This window comes from Delphinapterus leucas, chromosome 13 (assembly GCF_059928025.1).
Source record: "Delphinapterus leucas isolate spDelLeu-1000000601 "Yukka" chromosome 13, BTC_Dleu_Yukka2, whole genome shotgun sequence".
Lineage (NCBI taxonomy): Eukaryota > Metazoa > Chordata > Mammalia > Artiodactyla > Monodontidae > Delphinapterus > Delphinapterus leucas.
Window position 1 is genome coordinate 41819756 of NC_143141.1, and position 25378 is coordinate 41845133.

At 34.4% G+C, this 25378-nt stretch overlaps 1 protein-coding gene across 3 annotated transcripts in view; it reads right to left on the reverse strand.

Annotated features, from left to right (window-relative positions):
- The window catches only part of EHBP1 (EH domain binding protein 1), a 460296-nt gene that overhangs the window by 193727 nt on the left and 241191 nt on the right, over nucleotides 1-25378 (reverse strand). For all 3 annotated transcript variants that reach the window (XM_089922339.1, XM_089922338.1, XM_022597318.3), the window contains exons 6-7: nucleotides 16493-16674; nucleotides 13366-13505 (exon numbers count right to left, since the gene is read on the reverse strand). In XM_089922339.1, coding sequence (XP_089778465.1) covers nucleotides 13366-13505; nucleotides 16493-16674 — 322 coding nt within the window. The remainder of the gene's footprint in view (nucleotides 1-13365; nucleotides 13506-16492; nucleotides 16675-25378) is intronic.

Genomic DNA, 25378 nt, shown 5'->3' on the forward strand with positions numbered 1-25378 from the left:
TAATACAATAGAAAATATGTGCTATTTGTTTTGTAATATTCTAAATTTAAACTATAAGTTTTAAGAATATATCTACATGAAACATGAACATAATAAGCACTTGTTCATATTCTAGAATTTTAAAAATCAGCACAAAATAAGAAAAGCAGGCAATAGCTATTTTCCACTCCTGCTTTCTAGGGAATTTGTTCTTTTAAGGGAACTCTTGAGTGTTTGCTTTAGGATATCTTATAATTTAGCCAGTAAGAGACAGAATAAAAAAGACAGGAACAGGTAGAAAAACCTTAAAATAAAAATTCATTTTGTGCATAAACAGAATTTTAAAAAATGAGTCATATTGTGGACAACTCCGAATATGTGAAATTATGATTTACTGGGTGAAAATTAGCTTGGAATAAAATAATAAGAACCTACTAGAGTATTCTAGCTAATCCTCGCCATTTCCAAACTTAAAACCTGGGAATAACTTAGGCATTAGCACAAACCAAATAGATCCAGATCATTCAGTGGGAAATAAAGAAAATGGTTAGAAATAGACAATAGTTGTGAATTCAGCATTAAAATGCTGTTTTTTAACACTGTAAATCTAAGTACACATTCTAAATTTTATGTGAACCAAATAATAAAATACACAGTTGTAATAAGGTTGCCTTCATCCATTCATTTGTTGTTGAACAAATACTGGTTTATCACCCTGTGCCAAATACCATGCTTGGAACATAAGGATGAAAAAAACATAGTATTGTCCTCATGGAATTTACCATCGATAAAGATAGAAATTAATACAGAAACAGACAATAAATGACTACTAGAATATTAGGTGGTCAGAAATGTGTATTGTCGTATAGATCTTTGAGCCAAATACATATGAAAAACTGACATTCATTTCCCTTGTCTGAATGAGAAATATATTTTGCATGAATAAAAATGCTTGAGATAGTCAAAGTACATCATAGAAAATAAAGAGTAAACACAATACCAACTGAACTCTTAATCTGAATGTGAATAATAAGAGTTAGTCAACCTTTATAAAGTATCTTCTTCCATTTTATCCTGCCAATAGTTTAAATCCCATTCTGACTCAAACTAACCTAGCAAATTCCTCAGTAGGCAGAGTTTATTCTTGAATTAGATCTTTTACCCCTGACTAGTAGTCATTGTAACTTTGTAATTCTCAGGGAAGTATAATGGAGAGAATCTATCCTATGTGATTACCAATGCATGACTGATTTTTTTAATTCATTACTAGTTTTGTATTTTTTTAAATTTGCAGATGATTTATTTTTAACTTCAAAAATATGAAAAAAGAAATATTAATAACAGTTAACATTTATTAAGCAGTGGAAAGGGCTCTGCATATGTTGAGTTAATTCACATAAACATCCTGAGGTATTATTATTAATATTCACATTTTATCATGTATATTAGTATCATTTATTTGCACTGTATTCCCAGATGTGTAATTATGAGGCTAAAATATTTTAAAATAATGTTCAAAGGTTTGTAGTTCTCTTTACACATTTTAGTTATTTAATATTCTTAGATGTAATCTCAATGAGAGTAGAAATTATTTATTTATTTTATTTTTATTATTATTATTATTTTTGCAGTATGCGGGCCTCTCACTGTTGTGGCCTCTCCCGTTGCGGAACAACAGGCTCCGGACGCGCAGGCTCAGCGGCCATGGCTCACGGGCCCAGCCGCTCCGCGGCATGTGGGAGCTTCCCGGACCGGGACACGAACCCGTGTCCCCTGCATCGGCAGGCGGACTCTCAACCACTGCGCCACCAGGGAAGCCCCCTAGAAATAATTTATTTAAGCACCGTATATAATGAGCAATAGAGGGAATACTGAAGAAATATTAAACTTCGTTCTTACTTTCAAAACATTATTATTGTTCCATTATAAACTTTTAGGTACAATGTGGGCATTTATTTAAATACTATCAAGATGACTGAATTACATGACTAAATTATTTACACTGTAATTTTTCTGAATGTTTAGAATATTTCCTTCCCCTCACCATGCTTTTGGTGATACCTAAAACCACTGATAAAAAAATAAACAAATAAACCCACTAATGACCATTTCTTCATTAATTAACCCAAAGTAATTTCTTATTTCCATCCTTCTCACTGATGACAAGTTGTCCTTCCTATCCTAGCTTTCCCTATTTATTTATAGCTTAAATAAATCCTTACTTAACACCTAGAATTTCTGCTCCTAGAACTTTCATTCATATTAACAAAGTGAAAAGGTAATGCTCCTCTTATTTGGTATGCAAATAAATATCCATCCAAACCATAAAAAGAAGCAATCTCCAAAGAAATACCATTTACCTATATAAGAAACATTTCTCAAGTACCTATTATACTTTTTGGGGACAGACAAGTAAAGCAATATACAGTGTATGATAAATATGATATTTGTTATGACTGAGATATGTATTGTAGGGTATGTGAAACTAGAAGAGAGGCATACAACTCAGTCTGAGGTCAGGAAGCCCTCCTGGATTTATTCAAGGAGGATTTATTGAGTGAAAATAAGACAAATAGACATCATTATTATTATTAAAATAAAGGAGAAACTGGAGGGCATTTCACAACGATGAAAGGGAGCTGAATGAGAACATGATATACTTGAGGAACGGCAAGTTGTTTGGGGGTTTAAGATACCAGGGATGGGGAATGGAATGAGATGTGGTTGGCAAATGTCCTATCATGAAGGTTATAGTGACCAAAATAAAGAATGTGAACTTTACTCTGAAAGCTCTGGGAATCCATTGTAAGATCAAATGTATAGTTTAGAAACATCATTCCAGGAGCAACATGGTAGCTGCACTTGAAAAAAACAGGATAGGAAGCAAAAAGATGAGTAGTTTAGCATTACTGCTCCATGAAGGGAGGCACTTAGTAAATATCTGCTAATTAAAGAATAGATTAAGAAGAAAGCTTTGATGGTTAATTTGACATGGGGGATGAGGAGAGGAATCTAGGATACATGCCAAGTTTGTGTCTTGGGTGACTGTGTGGACATTAGTTCTAGCACTGCAGTGGGGGCTACTCAGTTTGGCCATACCAAGCTACAGGTGCCTGTGAAACTTACGAAAATAATTCAATTGGCATTTGCATATGTGGGTGCACAGCTTAAAATACATCACTTTGTTATGTATTTCTCCTTTTAAAAAAGTACTTTTCTGTTACTTCCAAATTTCCTGCAGCCAATGTGTTTTACATGTATAATCAGAAAAACAAAAATTAAAAATTTAAAAGAAGACTTACAACACAAATTTATTCCCAGAATTTTTTTAAGTGGGATGCTTTCCCAGTAATATACCACCCTGACCAAAAAAATTCCCTGGCCCAACATATTTATATAATACTTCTTACTAATTAAAGCCTTGTTTCACCAAAAATTTACACTTCGGAAAATGCTAACAATGCTATGTAATAGCACAAAATAATTTCTACCCTAGCACTACTCAAACTGAGCAATAAACCGGTAGTGTAGCATTTAGTCATCATAACAGTGTGTCAATCTGGACTTGCTTCATACTGGTGAGAATAAGAAGGAAAACTAAATTAGGGGCAGGCAATCGAAGCACAGGGTCAAGTAATTTGAGACTCTTCTTTACATTAGGGAGGCAAAAGAAGATAGAAATTGACCACCAGAGATTATCACACTGGACCAAAACAGGGGGATGAAAGTGGTGTCACAAAGAGTGCGTGGGTTTTTCTTTTAAGAAAGTCTGTAGTGGAGTTAAAAGGGCAGGGTGTGGGAGGGTCTGCCTAGAGCTAGAACATAGCTGCAAATCTTGCAGCATCCCCATTCTTCTCTCCAAAGTATAATAAGATCCAGTACAGGTATATCTCATTTTAAGATGGTCTAAGATAGTAACACTGCAACTTCTTAATAGAGATCAAGTTCCCAAAGATGTCACTTTTCTCACGGGCTTGAGCCCATAAATGTTTGATTTATGGATATAACTAACAGGTTTAATAATGTGATTTTCAATCCCTTTAGCAGGTCATATTGTAAATGAATGAATGAACTGAATGAAAGTCATAACACTTGCTGTAATTTTTATAAAGGCAGAAAGACATATACCTTATATTTAAATTTTAGCAATTGTGTGTTTTTAACCTATGTGTTTATCTTATGTCTGTCTACATATCTATGCATATATATGTATCTATCTACAATATATTTCATTTATCTCTAGAAATGTTATAGTTTAAGCTACCAACCTAAAATTTGGTGGCTAAAAACAAATGATTACCTCTCACAGTTCTATGGGTTAATGCACTCAGCTGAGTAGTTTACTGCAGTTAGATGGAGGCTTGAGACAAAGTCATCCAAAGCTTGAACTGGGCTGGATGTCCAAAATGGCTTCTTCACTTACATGTTTGGTGTTTCAGCTGAGAGGCAGGAACAACTGGGGGCTGGCCAGACATCTCTCTCTCTCTCTCTCTCTCTCTCTCTCTCTCTCTCTCTCTCTCTCTCTCTCTCTCTCTCAAGTGGCCTGTCCATATGGGTAGTTTGGGGTTCCTCTCAGCATAGCAATCTTGGGGTAGATGGAGTTTTTACATGGCAGCTGGTATCCCCTAGAGAATGCACTAGAAGAGTCCCAGGTGGAAGCTACAAGGCATTTTATAACTTAGCTTTAGAAGTTACAAAGTGTCACTTCCCCACTGCATTCTACTGGTTAAAAGTGATTTACAGGGCCAGCCCAGAAGACAGGGAGGGATCTATAAAAAAGGGCATGAATACTGGGAGGCTTGTTTCATTGGAGGACAATCTTTGAAGATTAGCTACCACACAGTAGATCAATAAATCAGAAAGTTGAAATCATTCATTTTCTTACTAATCTAACATATTTATTATAACTTTTATGTTAACCTTCCAGTATTTTACTTATGCACATATATGAAAGGCACAAATATTAAACTGTACAATTCAATGAATTTTGACAAATGTATACACCCACGTGACCCAAGGGGAAGAACATTGCATCACACACCCCCCACAATAAAAAAATCTCATGCCTCTTTTCAGTCAATCCCAAAACCCACCAGCTATAACTATTCTAACGTTTTTAATATAGGATTAGTTTTGCCTCTTCCAGAACACCACGTAAATGGAATCATACAGTATATACTCTTTTATATAAAACCTCTTTCATTCAGTATAACGGTTTTGACATATATCCATGTTGTTGAATGCATCAATAGCTCATTTTTATTGCTGAATAGTATTCCATTCACAAATATAATACAGCTTAGCCATTCTCCTGTTGCTGTACATACACCTGAGCTGTTTCCAGTTTGGGGCTGTTATGAATAAAAATATTATGAATATTTTTGTACTAGTCTTTTTGTGGATGTATGTTTTCATTACTTTTGGATAAATATCAAGGAGTGGAATTGCTGGGTTAGAAGGTAGGTATACGTTTAGTGTTATAAAAAACTTCCTAAGTGATCTTACCATTATACTCTTCATGAACAATGGATGAGAGTTCCATTTGGTCCACATCCTTACTGACATTTAGAATTTATTGCCAGTCTTTTAAATTTTAACCACTCTGGTGGGTGTGGAGTTGCGTTTCATGATTATTTTAATTTGCTCTTCCCTGACGAAAAGTGACACTGAGAACATTTTCATATGCTTACTGGACAATGGTGTATCTTTCTTTGTGAACAACAGGTTTGAATCCTTGCCCATTACAAAAAAAAAAAAAAATAGGGTTGTCTTTTATTATTATCATTATTGATAATGATTGTAGGACATTAAAAAAATCTATTCTGGATACAAGCCTGTGTCAGATATATGCTTTATGAATATTTTCTTCTAGTCTGTAACTTGTGCATACATTTTCTTAATGGTCTATTTCAATAACCATGTGTTTAAAATTTTGATAATGTCTAATTCATCAAATTTTTCTTTCATGGTTATTACTTTCTGTGTCTTGTGTAAGAATGTAAGAACCCTGTGCCCACTCTCAGGTCACAAATATATTTTTTTATTTTTCAGAAGTTTTATAGCTTTAGCTTTTACATTTAGGTCCATGATCTACCTTGAATTAATGTTTGTGTATGTGTAGGAATTGAGGCTCATTTTTTCCATACGGACATCTAGGTGTTTCAGCATCATCTGTTGAAAATATTTTCCTTTCTCTACTGAATTATGCTGCACCTTTGCTAAAAATTAATTGACCAGGTAAGTTTGGGTCTATTTTAGGATTTTCTGTTTTGTTCCACTGATCTGTCTATCCTATGCCAGTACCATACTATCTTGATTATTACAGCTTTACAGTAAACCTTGATGTCAGATAGTATTAACAATTCTGTTCTTTTTCAAGATTATTTTGGCTATTCAGTTCCTTTGCATTTCCAATTATATTTTAGAATCAGCTTTTCAATTTCTTTTTTTTTAAAAACCTGCTACGATTATGAATGGCACTGAATTGAATCTATAGATTGGGGAAAAAGTAACATCTTTACAATATTGAGTTCTCTAATCTATGAACAGAGAATCTCTATTTATTAAGACCTTCTTTAATTACCTTCAGTAATATAGTTTTCAGGGTAGAGGTTTTTCCACATCTTTTGTTAAATTTATTTCTAAGTAGTCGATGTTATTCTTAGCCTCCATTGTAAATGAAATTGTTTTGTTAATTTCATCTTCCAAATGTTTGTTGTTCATATATAAAAATATAAATTTTCTATATTGATTTCGCATCATGTGTCCTTGCTAAGTACAATATTGAATGAAAGTGGTGACAGCAAACATCCTTGCCTTGATCCCAATCTTTGGAGGAAAAGTGTTCAGTGTTTCATCATTAAATATGATGTTAGTTGTAGCTCACCATAGATGCTATTTATCAAAATGAAGAAATTTCTTTACATTAAAACTTTGCCGAGAAACTCAGTATTGAATTTCTTCAAATGCTCCTTTCTGCATCTATTACGATGATTACATGGTTTTTCTCCTTTATTCTGTTAATATGGTTAAACCGACATTGCATTCCTAGGATAAACCCTTAAAGAATGCATATTGGTACTTAAATATTAATTATCTCCTGGCTCCTTCCCTAAATAAATATTAGAGAGCTTCTAACTTCTCCTTCAGAGCTCTTACTTCCATCCTGGCCCTGTCAGATGGGCTCTCAGTATCCACAGAATTCTTCCAGAGTCTTGTAAGGGGTGCCAGAGAATGTTCAGTTGTCCTTAGTACAAACAAAGCAGCATTAGGGATTAAGAGTGATATAGAAAGTAGGCTGAATTTGTAATCTCTATCTTCTGCCACTTCTACTATTCTCTGAGTTGACACATTTGAGTTCTAAACATTGGGAAGAGATACTCTTGCTTTCTTCAGTCTCTCACCCTAGGGTCTCAAACTCCTTTAAGAAAGAGGTAGCTTGTACCTTACAAACTTTTTAGCTCAAGGGACTAGAAATGCCCCACCTCTCTGCTTCTACCCTATTTTCCAACCTTAAAACCTAGATAACAGATGCAGTATTCCAGAAATTCTCATCCTTCACACAGATCTCCAAAATAGGTGGCCATTTTAAATTATTTTACGTTAGAGAGTCCACAGCAATTCTATGATTTTGTTAATCAGTCTCCTAGGTACTGGAGAGTAAATGCCCAAGTGAAAACCAGAAGCAAATTAATGGATGTATTTTCTGACCAGGGCCCCAAGTTTATTCTGAGGACCCTTTTAATCTAAGAAAAGAGACCTATTTATCCCCATTCAGAGCCCTAGCAAGTAGGACATTTAATCTCAGAGGGCTGAGTCATACCATAATCAACTCTAGATCCTCAAATATGAACTGTTATCTCCTCTACTAAGATCCTCAAATATGAACTGTTATCTCCTCTACTACCATCTGTGCTGTAAGATTCTGTTCCCTGAAGGTGGCCAATATGTCACTCTCTCTTCCTACTCCTGAATTAACTTTACCAACTATAGGAAAAGGATTAACAAACACCAGGCAACATGCTTATGGTAAAAATAAATCCTGATTTATAAACTGCATCTGGATGGGAGGACTCTAAATGGACTATATGCCTGATGGAAGGCCATAGCTTGAGCTTCTCTAATTGTGGAGACTCGTAACTGAGCATGTCCCTTACAGGGACCCTGAAAACTATACCTATCAAACTATTACAAAAGATATCAGTTCTTGTGCAATATGAAGATTCTAAGTCAAGGTAATCCCTGCTCCAAACTATGTGGATCTTGCCTCCTTGTACCCAAGCTGTCATTTGGGGGAGAGGTCAAAGAACAGTACCTAGGCTGCCATGAAAACTCCAGTGAAAGAGGAATGCTCTGCTGAATGCTGTTTCCTGTCCAATATCCTCCTAAATGAATCTAATACTAAGTTTGGGCTGTTCAGGTCCTGTGAGTCTGAATGCCTAACTAGAATCCTTGCTGATCTTTGCCACAATTATAAGTATACCAGGGGCCTTTCAGGTATCTCATGATGTCTGGTTTCCCCAATAATGCTCTGTTGTAAACTGTTTTGTTTAAACCTAATTTTCTGACCTACATTCAGTAGGACTTTGTCACTTACGCAGAATGTCTTTTTTTTCCCCTTTCTGTTGGTGTGTATTCAGAAATTGAACATGAATCCCAAAGATGGTCATATCACCAAAAACTGGTTCAAGCATTGTGAGGATGCCATATAGATGGAGGCATTGTTTTGAAACCATATATAATTTCCAATACCAGCTACAGTAAACTTTCCATTCAAAAGTTTTGTTCTTCCAACTCCAAGGTCAATCACTCCCACTACATTTCAGTGATTTTTCCAACTGCCCATCCATGGGTGCTGCACCTCTGCAGAAGACATCTATACAGGTAACTTCAATAAAAGGTTCCTGCCTAAGAGCCAGTCCCTGTATCCAGTTAGCAGTGAATTCTGTCTCAGACAGACAGAGTAGGGGCTTGTGATCAGTCTAAATATATATACCATGAATTTACTTTTACTTCTAGTAAAGTCTGTAATTTTGGAAGATATACTTTGTCAGTTACTAATGATCTACAGCCATACTCCACAAGAGCACAGGCTAAATGAATAGCCTCTAGGTGTCAATCTAAGATATACCCAAAATAATTCTAACAGTCTGTTTCTTCAAGAAGCTTGCATCTTAGGTGAGGAAATAATGTACCCATATAATTTTACTGATATAATGTGATTGTATTTTATGCATTTATAATATATACTTAATATAGGCAAAATTTTAAATAATAATTCCTTCCTCCATAAAAATTGTGTCAACAATTTTTAAAGCTGCAAGGAAGTGTGAACATAAGCTATGTTTAAGTTATTGCCACTTTAGCTGGTAAATAAAAATACCCACCATACTTTATTTGTACCACATTTATAAAATACATTAATTTTGTTTACTCTTAAGCTATTATTCAAACATTACTATTGTTAAATTTTAATATAGTTTTTATTATCTTAAAACTATTTTACTTAAACAGTTCTAGAGTGGTAGTGCTGGTGCTGAAAAAATATTCCTGAAAGTTAACTTTGGAATGGAATTTACAGGTGCTAAAAAATGCAACTCAGGAAGCCGAACAACTGCCATAACATGCTGTGCTATTAACTTAAGTGATTGTCCTCTGCAAATATAATAGAAAATGCTGAGAAAAAAATGTAACATCAAAGCATAGGTATGTTACAATGATTATGGGTTTACTGACTTAGAACATGAATGTAATCACCCACTGTCCCTACTTAACTATGCTCCCTCAACACACATTTTATATTCATTACTTTTGGGAAACTAGTCTTGAATTATTTAAGGTCTGAATTATGCGTCTCCTACAGATCACATTCTTTCCATAAAATGGGACCATCCCATCTTACATAAGATAGTATATGATCAAAGGTCAAAATGAATGGAACAAGATAACAAGACAGAGTGATTAATATGGGCTACGATAGGAGATGGAAGCCCTCTCATTTATGGCCTTTCAGTTAACATATTTTAAATTCTCAATGTGTTCCAGACAATGTGCTAGAAGCTAGAGACGAAAAAATGATCAGAACATAGTCTCTACCTTGAAGGAATTTCATAAAATATGGACAGTAAATATATAAATAAATAATAACACAAACTGGTAGCATTCTGAAGAAATTCTGGATCATCATAAATTGCATTAAAACGATTGCTTCAATTAGGGTCAGAGAATTTTAGGCTATCTAAAAAAGTTATTTCTGCAGTGGAAATTTTAGAAATTAAGGTATATATATGTATGTTTAAGCAATAAGGGTTGCTATGGTATGAATGTTAGTGTCCCTCAAAATTAATAAGTTGAAATCCTAATTCCCAATGTGATGGAGGTGGGGCCTTTGGGAGGTGATTAGGTTATGAGGGCAGAGTCCTCATGAATGAGATTAATGCCATTATAAAAGAGACCCAAAAGAGTTCCCTTGTCCCCTTTCACCACGTAAGGAATACAATGAAAAGTCTGTGACCCAGAAGATGGTCCTCATCTGACCATGTTGACACCTTGATCTCAGGCTTCCAGCCTCCAGAGCTGTGAGGAACAAATTTCTGTTGTTTATAAAGTACCCAATCTATGATATTTTGTTATAGCAGCCCAAATGGACTAAGACAAGAGTTCAGTTATAAAATTTAGTTATTACTGAATCCTTTCATTAAATCTGTATTTTGCTCAAAATATGTCCTTTCTTTTCTTTTCAGCACAGAACTTGTGACATGCTGCTATCACCTTTTTTTCCCATTGCTATGATGAAAACAGTACATTGCTCAAAACAGCTATGACTATGAAAATGTGTGGTTTTCTGATTGCTACTTATGGTATTAGTGCCTAGTTGAGATTTAGCTTTAACCAAAAGCCATATACAAAGAATAAATCATATTCTCTAATTAAAAGGTCAAATCACATCCCATTGGAATTATAAAAAACTCATGCTGTAAGAAAATGCCTGCATTTTTAAATGGTACAGCAGTAGCACAAAGGATAGAGTGATCAAGTTTAAGATGGAGAGGCCATGAAAGGCTTCTTAGAGGATGTGGCAAAAGAATTAAAATTTGAAGGATAGGTGGGAAGTCACTGGAGGTGGTAAGGGAAGGACACCAACTTACCTTCCTAAGCACTCCAACTAGCCAAATAAAACAAAGAACTCAAAGATAGCAAAGACATGGCATTTTAAAAAGTATTGTATGATTTTGCTGACATTATAAACATGCAAATGTCAGCACTTATTATTGAAAAAAGAAACCCAAAATGTTATTGAAATAAAAATAATAGCCAGGAGGGGTTGAAGGGAGAAATTCAAAGAAAGGAGAGAATCATATTGAATCTCACAAGGTGAGTCAACACATTCTGTTTCATTTTTAATGTTAGTAGAGAAATACAGGTTCATTCAGTTATCCCTCTAGCTTATTTATTTTAGAGGATACTATTCCAAAATGAAAACAGAGGATACATAACTTCCAAATTACTCTATTAAAAAATGCTTAAATGAACATTTGAGAATGGCAAAATGTAAGGGGTGGGTGGGAAAAAAAAATAAGAAAATTCCCAAATAAAAGTATAAAGTAATATAAGTGAAATTAAGTATGTCAGTTATCAAGAAATACAACCAAATACTGTTTATAAAGAGAACTATTTAACACAGAGAGGATTAAAAATAAAGTGATAAATACACCAAGTACAAAGAAGGCATGGATTATAAATATCAATATCAGGCAAAAATTCAAGGCAAGAGGCATTAAATGGGGCAAACTGATCAAATTATAATCCACGATGAAGGTGTAAGAGAATAAATTTTTATAAACTAAATAATTTAGAACTGAAGTTCTCTTTCACTGATGAACTATACAAAAAGCCTAAGAATACAAATGACTAAATAATATAAATGTAAAGTTTGGTCTAATAGCTATATGCTGAATCTGACAAATAGAATATACATGTAAAAAGATATTTATGGAAAATTTACAAAAACAGATCATGTATCTACACTACAAAGAAAAAGATCTCAATCATATTTTAAAAAAATTGAAATATGACAGGCTTCAGAATCTTATTTGAATTAAATTAAACTAGAAATAAACAAACTAGAAATAAACACAACCCACGACAAAGCACATTCTCCTAAACATTCCTGGGTTAAATAGGAAATCAAAATGGCAATCATAAATTAGAAAATAATACAGTTGACCCTTGAATAAAACAGGGTTTAGGGGCATCAACCCTCTGTACAGTGGAAAATCCACATATAACTTATAGTCGGCCCTCTGTATTCATGCTTCCTCCAAGTCCTCAGTTCTTACATATTTGCATCTACAGATCGTGTAGCACTGCAGTATTTACTATTGAAAAATATCTACATACAAGTGGACCTATGCAGTTCAAACCAGTGTTGTTTAAGGGTCAACTGCAATTTATAAAATTTGCTCAGGACAAAACATCTATCTTTGCATACAAGTCTGATCAATTCCTTATAACAGAAGTATTGTAGAGGTGAAGGTCACTGGAGTTGAGGAAGTCACAGAAGTTTTTGACTAAGAAATTAAATTGGTCATCCATGTGATCAATTCAATTCCCCCATACGATAGCAAGAATTTAGGCAAAGCCAAGAGATGGGTGCCAAAGTGCCCAATGAATTTGGAAAAGTCACCAAGAGGTAAACAGATGATAGAAGTCAAGGGATAACAATCCAGAAATTTACAGCAATTTATTAGATGAAAGTAGTATTATACAGTGCTTGATTTTCACTCCAATAATAAAGGTGTAACATCAATTCCTTAAGGGTGCTAGCCAGATTGATGATAAACATTTATTGACCAATTAATACAAAGAGGTTCTAACCACTTACCATCTTAGTAGTTTGATCAAACCAGCTATAAGAAATACTTGCATGGAAGTGTCTAGATATAAGGATACATAAGATGTATACAAATTCAAAACAAAGAATGTCCATACAATTTATGTGAATAAATGAACAGGAGCTAGGAGAAGGTAGCCAATGCATCTTCTCATCTTACCCTTAAGACAGATTTTTACTTATAGAGGGTTCATCCATACATTGACAAAATAAGTATGAACATCTTTAGGCTACTTTATACTATAATCAGTAGTTCCAATAAAGTTTGATGCTTTCTTTGCTAGCCTTGGACTTGATCTTAAACTGCTAAAATCTGTTATTTCCATCAGCATGTAAAGTTTCCAGAGAGCTAAATGGTATATTATATTAAGAAGCCTTGGGAAAGAAACAATACCTTGTTAGTGGAGTTGTTTTTTTCCTGGGAAACAAGAATGAGTTTTTCAACTCTGCAAAAAAAACAGATAAATTTTTAGTTTAATGCAAATAACACCAACCTGTAATTTTTGCTGCCTTTTCCTCTTGGTTCACTCGGTTCTCATCATCATCTTCATTATCTTCCTCAAAGTCATCTAAATTGCCAATGTCAGCTTGCTTCATACTCATCAAACTAGCCAAACTTTGCATGTCTTCATCCCTATATCAATGATAATACACAATTTATTATATGACATTACCTTCAAAAGGGTTGCTTCTTAAGAAAATAATATTAATACATTTCTTCTTTCTAAACATTAACAAGACTTTTTAAACAGTTATACAAAACTACTGAGCAATCTAAATATTCATTCATTAATTTTTAAATGGCACATTTAATTAACAGAAAGCAAACAGGATTAAAACTAACTGGTTAGGAGTTAGTTTAATTCTGTGCTGCAGATCTAAAATTTTCTTCATGGAATTAAAGTATCGTTTTCTGATCATGAAGTCTGGAAACAAAAACTTGTTTCATAAAACAATGGGATAGTTTGCAAATCAGATGAGATCTAGACTTTAAAAATATTCAAGTTTGCAGAAGGAATTAGAATAGAAATTCTTAATCTGAAGTCCATGAACCCTTTTGGTTTTGTGGGTAGGAGTAAAAAGAAGTGGTAAACCCCTGTAAACTACATTTAAATCTTGTTTAGCTGTGCATTTTTCTCAAAGGAGTTAAAACTCCCCTAAAGTTAAAAAACTACAGTAATTGAACTAGCACCCAAAAGCCTAGCCTTTTTAAGAATTACAGGATAGAAAATGACTTGGGTTAGTTAAATACCATACATTTGACAAAATGTAAAAATATCTTGAAGTATTTTAAGTATAAATTTATAAAGTTTACATTAAATACTCTAAATGTTAAATAATTTAAGTTTTCTTGACCTATTATTTTACTTTAAATTTCAAATAAACTACAGTGAATGAAACATATTTCTAACATGATACATACTAACTAAATTTCAATCTGCTATACTTCCTCCGAATTCAGAAAACCGAATTAAAACACTGTTTCTCATGTTTTTACCACAATAAAATAAAAACAAAACCAAACCACTGTTTCATTTGCAAAGTAATGCTTGTTAACATTCACTTCTAGGGCTTCCCTGGTGGCGCAGTGGTTGAGAGTCCGCCTGCCGATGCAGGGGACACAGGCTCGTGCCCCGGTCCGGGAAGATCCCACATGTCGCAGAGCGGCTGGGCCCGTGAGCCATGGCCGCTGAGCCTGCGCGTCTGGAGCCTGTGCTCCGCAACGGGAGAGGCCACAACAGTGAGAGGCCCGCGTACCGGGAAAAAAAAAAAAATTCACTTCTAAATATGGTATGATTTTGCAGGCTAAACTGGTTTGAAATTCTTTGCATTTTATCTCATATAAGCTTAGAGTTAACAAAATCATTTCCCCCTTTTAAGACAAATTTAGTGGCACAAAGTCTGCATGGACAAAAACAGTTGTATTACCTTATATGAATGTCTTACAAACTGCTTTCCCATCACCAGGGTATAATTTCAATATATAACAGTGTTCTTAAAATGTTAACTTGCTTAATTTTATCTCCTATATTTTCACCCTGAACATTCTTCTTTGGGAAAGGTGAGTAGGCAAGGAATGAGGAGATAGAGAGGTGGTTTAGGGTGTTCTGAGAGCATTCTCCACTCAAATTGAGACATTTAGTTTGAATTTCCTCTCACCCAAATTCCAATGAATGGTGCTAAATCACTTACTGCTTCTGCCCAGCGGAAAGGAGTCCACCTTCAAAAGATCTTCTCTGACTTTTTCTCTCTTCTTTCTGTGTTTTCTTTCCTTTCATTTTGGCTTGAACTTCAGAGTAAGGTCTTTATTTTAAACTTTTCAATATTTAAGTCTACAATTTAAAGTCCTGAGATGAAAGACTAATTGCTTCCATCCTGCACTGTCCCTCCACCACACTCACATAGAAGCCAACTTTCTAGAGAAGAGGCTTACTGTTATCTACCAAGTCATTTGTTGCCCTGAAGATGAGTGCCAAACATCTCTTTTTGACTGACGCACAGAATCCAGTCTAATCAGTCAAGTAGACATGGCCAATTATAGTAACCGCATTCCACTAAGTCAAACACATTCAGAACTGTGATGCAGATTAGACTGAAATGTTCATAGCTGCCTTCTTCCTATCACCTTTTAAGTCTCAGGCACAGAATTTCCATTTCTCCTCTCACTGATTTTCCACTCCAAGTAGGTGCTGACCCTTTCATTACACCCCAAACTCGCACTTACCATTGATTTGACTGTATGGAACAACTAAGATAAATAATACTAATTTTTTCCTGTTCTAGGTATGTTTACCTCTTTTTTTTTTTTTTTTCTGGTACGCAGGCCTCTCACTGTTGTGGCCTCTCCTGTTGCGGAGCACAGGCTCTGGACGCGCAGGCTCAGCGGCCATGGCTCACGGGCCCAGCTGCTCCGTGGCACGTGGGATCTTCCCGGACCGGGGCACGAACCCACATCCCCTGCATCAGCAGGCGGACTCTCAACCACTGTGCCACCAGGGAAGCCCTGTTTACCTCTTTTTAACCAGTGAGAATTTTACTCTTTTAGGAGACTAGAACTGGGTGTAGGAGTTATCTTTGTGCAATGCCTATTCAGTGCTTAAGAAGTGATATTTGAAAGAGATAATGGTCATAGCAAACTGGTTACGTAACTGTACTGTACCTTCCTATACAAGTTTTGGAAGGCTGAGCCAAAGAATATGCATTGGCAAAAGTTCCTTTAATTCTTTCATTCCTCTTATCCTAAACTTTTCACTTTGGCTTCCTCTCATGCCTCAGCTGCATCAAACAGCTCTACAAATTGAACTGTGGACTTCAGAGTACAACTACTTACACTGAAGACACAAATATAAAACAGACCCTTATGATAACCTATAATATACAACTTAAATTTTTGAAAATTGCTATAGTCATTTTTATATTATTGATCATTCTCTAGAGTTGAAAGAGACTATAAATAACAAGGAGTACATCTAATTCAGCCTCTGAAACAAAGAATTGGCCAGAATGATAGGTATGCGGTAGGATATTCTCAACTGTTAACAGTTTACTAAGTCAAAAGCTATTTACGCACCGTGTTTTAAAATATACTCTAAAACAGCTTATTTGATAAAAGAAACTTACGTGGCTTTTCCTTCCCGAAGGAAAATGCAAGATAATGAAAACTGAAGAGTGGCAGATACAACTTTTTTAGACAATGGCTTGAATTTTAACTTGACATCAGTCTGAGTTGGCATTGGGCTTGCATACTGTTTCATGTTGATGCTGGTGGTAGCAAGAGCTTTCCTTCGACCAGAAGGGGATTCCTGGAAGACAAAAAATCATTATGTAATTTGGAGTTACTTACTTCACAGCCAAATATTTTTGAATGTTCTTTTAATAATATGATTAAATAGCAGTTGAGACTTCCCTTTCCAATGAATTCCTATAACATAATGTTGAAAAAAATTGTAATAAGGTTATATCACAACTTTCATATCTTTAAGTAAGTAAGGCAGATAGAAAATTGGAGAGAGCTGTCTCAGAGAAATAAGGGAAGACTAGAACAATCCTAAATATCTCAGGAAGGGAAAAGCAAGGAATGCAAACTAGGACAGAAGGTCTCCAGGGTTCCTGTAAAAAGAGGATCTAGCACAAGGCTAGGTATCAAAAGTACTCAACAATTATTTTCCTTACTTTAATTATACTTAATGTACCCTAGCGATATCTCTTCTTTCTGAACAATTCCAGTTTCTTATAGAACCCCAGCCTCTGTGGCATTCTACCTCGTTTTTTCTGCAGTCTCTGAATTCTATCTATCCTGCACTTTGAGAGTTAATTCTTCCCAGGGCCTTTTCTGCTCACTACAGTCTAAAGTCCTCTCTTCCTTCCCTAAGATCACATAAAATCAAGTTAGAAAGAATTGGGTTCTCTTATCCTATGCCTGTGGTGGACACTGCTAATCGACCCCAGCAGATCTCAAGTCTTCTCCACACAGCTCTTGCCAATTCACTAGAAATGGAACACAAAATGAAACCTATTTGCTATCAAAGATGTTTAACATTCCATTAATAAGCTATCTCATTTCAAAATTATCCTTTTAGCATAATAGCCTAGGAAAATAATGAAAACAGAACAGCAAAATAATGACTGGGCCTTAACTATGTATAAGACATGGTGTCAATTCTGGAAAGACATGAAGATGAATAAGACATAATCCTTGACTATGTATTCTAATGGTAGGGGGAAATCCTAGATATAGGGTAATATATAAATAATGTAAACCCAAAGTCATATACCAGCAATCCTTGGGCTTTACTGGTCTCAGAGTTCAGACCGAAAATAAAACCTAATTTCCAAGCAGTGTGACCTTGAGTAAGTCAGTAAACTTGAGCCTTGGTAATCTTCCCTATAAAATAAGGAGACTAAATAGGTATCCATTCAAACTCTACAATGGTTTTTTATAAAATTACTCAATTTTCCAACCAAGGCAGGAAAAACTACCATTAACTTCTGAATTATTATTTAATAAATTCTTATTTGTCCTATGATTGACAAACTTGCCTAAAATAAGGATATATTAATTTAATCAAAATATTAAAATGGCCTTTTTCCAAAAAAATGACATTTCTGCCAGCAGAACAAGTAAAAATGTAACGTAGTATCCCTAAAGAATACCTTGTTTTAAAATGTGGTCTTATCTGTCAGATTATGCACAGCAATATTATACAGAACTATTAGTGCATGTAGATATTTTATGAATGAATTTCAAAAATGCATCAAGCTCTTGAGAAGGATTTAAGCCCTCTCAGAAGAAATACTTAAGAATATGCAAATACCCTCAACTGAATCAAGTTGAACAGATGTGACTATCCCAAACAATACAAGTGTTCTTTCCCTGGTCGCTACTGTCAATCAAAGAATAAGATTAAGGTCCAAGGTTCTGACAATGTGCAAAATGAAAAAGTATGATCAGGGAGTATCAATTTATTACACTGATATGTACAATAATCTCTTATTGTACCTTTAGAATAGCTAACAACTACTACATAAAATATAGGATTTAAAGCCTCTGTTTTGAAAGCATGACATAAAAATTGCTACATATTATTTTCAGATTTGTTAAATCTGTTTCACAAAATATGACATTGATCCCTTAAGAGTAATTATTTAATTTTATAACCAAATAAACTATAAAAATTAAGATAACTTGGAAATGAGCATAATTTTGGAAGCCTAGTTTAAGGATGATTCCTGCAAAATCTAGTTTTGATGATTAACATTCTGTCAATTTCATTTTTAAGGTAAAAATTACGTAGAAAGTTTTTCTGCTGAACTCAGAGAGTTTTAAAGTATTTGGTATATTGGTATCTCTGAAACAAAAGGAAATGAAAGCTACTAAATTCTAAACACAATAGAATTAGCTGTACCACTTAATTAAGCAATTACTTGCTCAGCAACAATGAAAATGGCCCCTTGTAAGGTCTGAGTAGGTGAGCAGAATAGAGCTCTTTTGAGTCTACAACATCCATTTCTAATATTAACATAGGATCTCACTTAGAGTCTGTGTCCTTGATGGGAAAAGGGCCTAAATGATGTTTCTAGTAATTCTTTACCCAGCTCAGTCATTGTTTTCCTCTTTAAAATTAGCTAGTCATAGAAAATGCATTTTTTACAAGAACAATAATGAGAAAGACATAAGGATCTTTCATGGCTCTAATCCCAGCTCCATGAATCTTCACTGTTTATAACCATCAAGTTTATATATTTACCCACCCAAAATTGATATCATTGTTATCATCAGTTCTATAAAGAAGAATAAAATAACTGATTGCACTGCTATATGTCTTTCGTACACTTTTGTCCTTCCTTAAAACACCAGGGGTCAGCCTGTCAGAGTTTAGAGAGAATTATACTGTTGTCAAAGTCCTAATGCTATTTCATTTCGCATGAAGGTTGGATAAGAGCAGAGAAGTAAAAGAAAGAAACAGTAAGAGGAACCCTTAGAGAAAGGACGTTAGATAACAGAAGTCAATAAGAAGTGAATGTTTACATATGTCTAAGACTAAGTTTCTGACTCTGGGCTCATGTTTATACCTCTGTTTGTATGTGAACCTGGCAGTATTCGGGGAATTATTTCAAAATCCCTAAAGCAGAAGTTCTTAAACTTCAGTGCTTATTAAAAAACAAAAATAAAACTAAGAAAGCTTTAGATAGTTTAGATACCTGGATCTCACCCCTGGAGATCCTGAACTAGTAAAACTAGAGATGGGCTCAAGAATCTGCTGCATTTCTAAAAATAATAAGTACCCCCCTCCTATTTCCCATCCTGTCCCTCCCAGAAGCACACCCCTTCTACCAGGTGATTCTGATCCAGTTAATCGAAAATCACACTTTCAGAAATACTTCCCCTAAGGAAATTACTACATAAAAGAAATTTTAATCTCATTTTTCATAACTATTCTCTGTTATAAAAAAGACTTAGCCTATATATTTCCATTTCTTTGAGATTCCACCTTATTACAGTTGTAATCAGACAAATCTGAATTAGAATGTGACACCAGCACTTATTCACTAGCTAATCTTTGGCATATTTCTTCACGTATCTGAGCCTCAGTTTCACACTCTCAGACTGGCAAGTATTTTCAAGTTTGGATAATACCAAGTGTTAATAAGGATGAGGGACAATGCAAACTCTCTTAACACTACTGGAGAGAGTTTTGATGGATACAGCCATTTTGGAAAACAATTTGACATTACCTCGTAAAGTTGAACAGATGAATACTTTACGACTCAGCAATAATTCCCATCCTAGAAATATGTCCTAAATAAATTCTTGCAGTAACATATGAAAATACCTAGTAGAGTTTTTAGCATATAGTAGGTACTGAATAAACAGTATTTATTATTAATATTTATGGACCAGAACATCTGGAGAGAACATCTCTTGTCCAAATTATTCAAGTTAGGATCTTCTTACAGAATAGTTCATTATATAATGTTTCATTTATTATGTACCCCAAGATAAATACAATTAATATAATGCCTCTCCTACTAAAATATTTGACTGATTTTCTCTACCTATTAAAACATCAAATAAAATAAACCACCTGCTAGAAATTTAACTCTTTCTCCCATATTAAGAAAACTGGGGGTTGGGGGAAGGAGAGAAGGAGCTTACGTAGATTTTATGATTTTTCAGAGCTTTATTACACAGAATGTTCTAAAAAATTCTGTCATGTACTAATACCTTAATTATCAGGTTTTTTATAACACACTGAAAATTAATGGCATTATCATTTGAGGTTTTTTAACTGTGGAATACATCACACATACTAAAGTATAAAATATACAGGTACTACTTAATGAATAATAAAATGAACATCCTGTACCGACCATCCTGCTCAAGAAACAGAAAAATACCAGTACCTTAAAATCTTCATTTTCCCTCTGAAATTGCATCCGTCCCATCCCCTCCTCCAAAGGTAACCAGACCCTGAATTTTGGGTTACTTCTTCCCTTCCCGTTTTCAAAAAAGGAATACTACATATGTATGCATCCCTAAAGAGTATATTACTAATGAATGGATAAACAAGTGGTATATCCATACATTGGAATATTCAGCCTTAAAAGGAATGAAATTCTGACACACGCTACATCATGAATGAACCCTGAGGACATTTTACTAAGTGAAATAAGCCAGACACAAAAGGACAGATATTGTATGATTCCACTTATATGAGAAATAGGTACATTTATAGAGACAGAAGGTAGAACAGAGATTACCAGGCAATGAGAGGAGGGGAGATGAAGAGTTATTGTTTAATGGGTAAAGAGTTTGTATTTGGGATGATGAAAAAGTTCCAGAAACAGACAGTGGTAAAGGTCATACAATGCTGTCAGTGTAGTTAATGCCACAAACTGCACATTTAAAAATATTTAAAACGGTAAGTTTTATGTTATGTATATTTTACCACAACAAAAAATGAAAAAAGAATATATTGTCTAGTTCTGCATGCTTTTTAACTTTTTATAATGAAACAACATTAACATTTTTGTAACTTGTTTCTTATGTTCATCACTAAGTTCTTGATGTTTATCTATGTTGATGTGTACAGCTGTAATTCATTAAATTTCACTGCTCCTAGTATTCTATTACATGAGTATTCTACAGTTTACCTATCCATTTTACTGTTGATGAACATGGCTGTTTGAGTTTTATTTATTTATATGGAATTATTAACAAAGTTATCAATATTCTTATGTCTATATCCTCATGCACATATGCAAGAATTTGCCTAGGATATATTTCTAGAATGGGCCATAGGATATGTACATGTTCAGCTTTACCAGAAAATGTCAAATTGTAATCCAAAGTGGCTTTATTAATTTACATTCCCTAAGTGTTTCCATTGTTTCACATTTATCAACACTTGGTATTTTCTTTTTCATTTTTGCCAATCTGAGATTATTAAATATTACCTCATTACAGTCTTAATTGCATTCCCCTGATTACTAATGCATCGATTATCCTTTCATAGTTTATTGGTCACGTGTTTCCTCTTCTGTGAAATCTTTTGTACTTTTTCCTACCATGCTGTTTATCTTTTGATTACTAATTACATATGCATTCTGGTACTGAACCCATTGTCAATTATATGTGCTGTAAACATCTTCTTTCAGTTTTTAGCCTGTACTTTCATTCCTTGTGGAATCTTTTGAATGAACCCAATTTCAAAGTCAACATTTTCCTTTATGGTTTGTGGTTTTGCATTTTGCTTGAGAAAATCTTCCCAACCCTGAGGTCATAAAGCTTTCCTCCTACTCCTTCAAAACTTTTATACCTCTGCTTTTCATATTTAAGAGTCATTGCCATCTGGAATTAATTTTTGTGTACGTTTTCAGATAGGGATCCAATTTCACTTTTTAAAAAATTATGGGTAAATAATTATCACAGCACTATTTATTAAATAGTCCACATATATCCATCCTTTCCCCCATCTAGAATGCCCACTCTACCAAAAATCTGGTCTCAATATACAGGTCAATGATTTCTAATTTAGTACCACTAGCCAATTGTTCTAACCTCACAACAAGACAATATTGCCTTAACTACCAAAGCTTTATCTTTTGGGATAATTTAAGAGTTTTTTAACCTTGAATCTATGGCAGATTAATGTGGTAAATTAGTAGATTTTCTAGAATTAAAGCAACTCCACATTCCTGGGAAACATTCAAAAAACATCCAAAGTTACCTGAGCCTGTTTCCTTTTGGGGACGGTTTCTAATTACTGATATAATTTCTTTAATGATTACAGAGGTAGATGTACAATGTCTCCCTAAATCAGTTTAGATAAGTATTCTGCCAATATTTCAAATTTAGTAACATAAAACTATTTAAAAATATCTTTTTACTATTTTAATCTCTGCAGAATCTATCGTTTTGTACATTTCTTTATTCCCAGCTCTGTTTGTGCCTTCTCACTCTTTTGTTCCTAGATAATGCTTGTTATAAATTGTCTCTTTCATTGGGCGTTCCAAATCAGTGACTTTTAGCTTTCTTGATTCTTTGGAGTGAATGTATATTTCTATTTCAGTAGTTTCTGCTGCTGTTTATTCCACCTATTTTCCTTGGGTATATTCTGTTCTAACTCCTGAATTCGGAGCATTACTTCTTTCCTGATGTAAGCATTTAAGGCTATATATTTCTCTAAGCACTGCTTTAAATATGTCTCACATTTTTAGTATGAATTATTTTTGTTATTCTGTAGTTAAATATTTTCTAATCTTTCATTACAAGTTCTTTGACTCATAAGATGTTTATAAACTTTTTTCTTCTTTATGGAGTTTTTCTACTTATCTTTATGTAATGATTACTATTTAATTGATTTAGGGTCACAGAATGTAATTTTTGTAATGTTAATCTTTCAAAATGTATTAAGACAAGCTTTATAGCCTGACTTATGATCAGTTTTCATAATTGATCAGGGTCTTTAAAAGTATTTAACTGGTGTGCATGCACTGCTGTCTATTTTCACAACAGGATCATTTTTATGCAAAGTCACCTATCGCACCAAATCATGGTATTTCCTATGTGATAAGGACAGAGCAGTAGAAATTTCAAATGTGACGTTATGGGACATTTTCTAAAGGACACAAATCAAAAAATAAATAAGTGAAAGAATTGAGAAGCTGCTCACAGACTTCATCGCAGGCTCCTCTTGCTCTTTCTGATATAACCTTTTATTTTAGGATTGTCTCTTGTAAATAGCATGTATCAAGAAAATTTTTGAATCCAGTCTGATAATCTGTCTTTTACTGGAGAGTTTAGATGAACGGTTCTCAAATGTTTTTATCTCAAGACCCTTTTACATGCTTTAATTGAGAACTACAAAGAGCTTTTGTTTATGTGGGTTATGCCTGTCAATATTTGCCCTACTAAAAAATATCAGAAATTTAGAAAATATTTCGTTCATTCAAACATAACTAATAAACTCATACATTAACATATTTTTATGAAGAATATATATACTTTCTTTTTAAAGACTATATTTTTAGAGCAGTTTGAGGTGTGCAACAAAACTGAGAGGGAGGTAAAGAGATTTCTCATAGATCTCCTGCTCCCACACGTGCACAGCCTACCCCATTATCAATATCACTCACCAGAATGGTAAACTGTTTACCACAGACAAACCTACACTGACATATCATAATCACCCAAAGTCCATAGTTTACTTTAGGGTTCACTGGCGGGCTGTACATTCTATTGGTTTGGATAGATTTTTAATGACATATACCCATCATTATGATATATAGGGTATTTCACTGCCCTAATCATCCTCTGTGTTCTGCCTATTCATCTCCTCCACACCCCACCACTGGCAACCACTGATCTTTTTACTGTCTCCATAGTTTGGCCTTTTCCAGAACATCAACTAGTTGGAATCATACAGTATATATAGCCTTTTCAGATTGGCTTCTTTCATTCAGTAATATGCATTTAAGGCTCCTCCATGGCTTTTCTTTTTAACACTGAATAATATTCTATTGTCTGTATGTACCACAGTTTATCCATTCATCTACTGAAGAATATCTTGGTTGCTTCCAAGTTTTGGCAATTATGAATAAAGCTGCTATAAACATCCATGTGCAGGTTTCTGTGTGGACAATGGTTTTCACTTCCTTTGGGTAAATATCAAGGAGTGAGATGCTGGATCATATGGTAAGAGTATGTTTCATTTTGTAAGAAAGTGCCAAACTGTCCCAAAGTGGCTGTACCATTTTGCATTCCCACCAGCAATGCATGAGAGTTCCTGTTGCTCCACATCCTCTCCAGCATTGGGTGTTGTCAGTGTGACAGATTTTGGCCATTCTAAGAGGTGTGTGGTGGTATCTTGTTGTTTTCATTTGCATTTCCCTAATGACATATGATGTGGAGCTTTTTTTTCATATGCCTATTTGCCACCTGTGTATCTTCTTTGGGGAGGTGCCTCTTAAGGTTTTTGCCACATTTTTTAAATTGAGTTGTTTGTTTTCTTATTTGTTTCTTTGTATATTTTGGATAACAGTCCTTTATCAGATGTGTCTTTTGCAAATATTTCCTCCCTGTCTGTGGTTTGTCTTCTCATTCTTTAGCAAAACAAAAGCTTTCAATTTTGATGAAGTTGAACTTACCCATTATTTTTTCATGGATCATACCTTTGGTGTGGTATCTAAAAAGGCATCATCCTACCCAAGGTCATCTAGGTTTTGTCCTGTGTTATCTTCTCAGAGTTTTACAGTTTTGCCTCTTACATTTAGGTCTATGATCCACTTTGAGTTAATTTGTGTGAAGGGTGTAAAGTCTCTGTCTGGATTCATCTTTGTGCAAGTGGATGTCCAGTTGTTCCAGCACCATTTGTTGAAAAGAATACCTTTGCTCCACTGTGTTGCTCCTTTGTCAAAGACCAGTTGACTATATTTATGAGGGCCTCTTTCTGGGCTCTCTGTTCCATTAGGTGTCTCTTCTTTTGCCAATACCATACTGTCTTG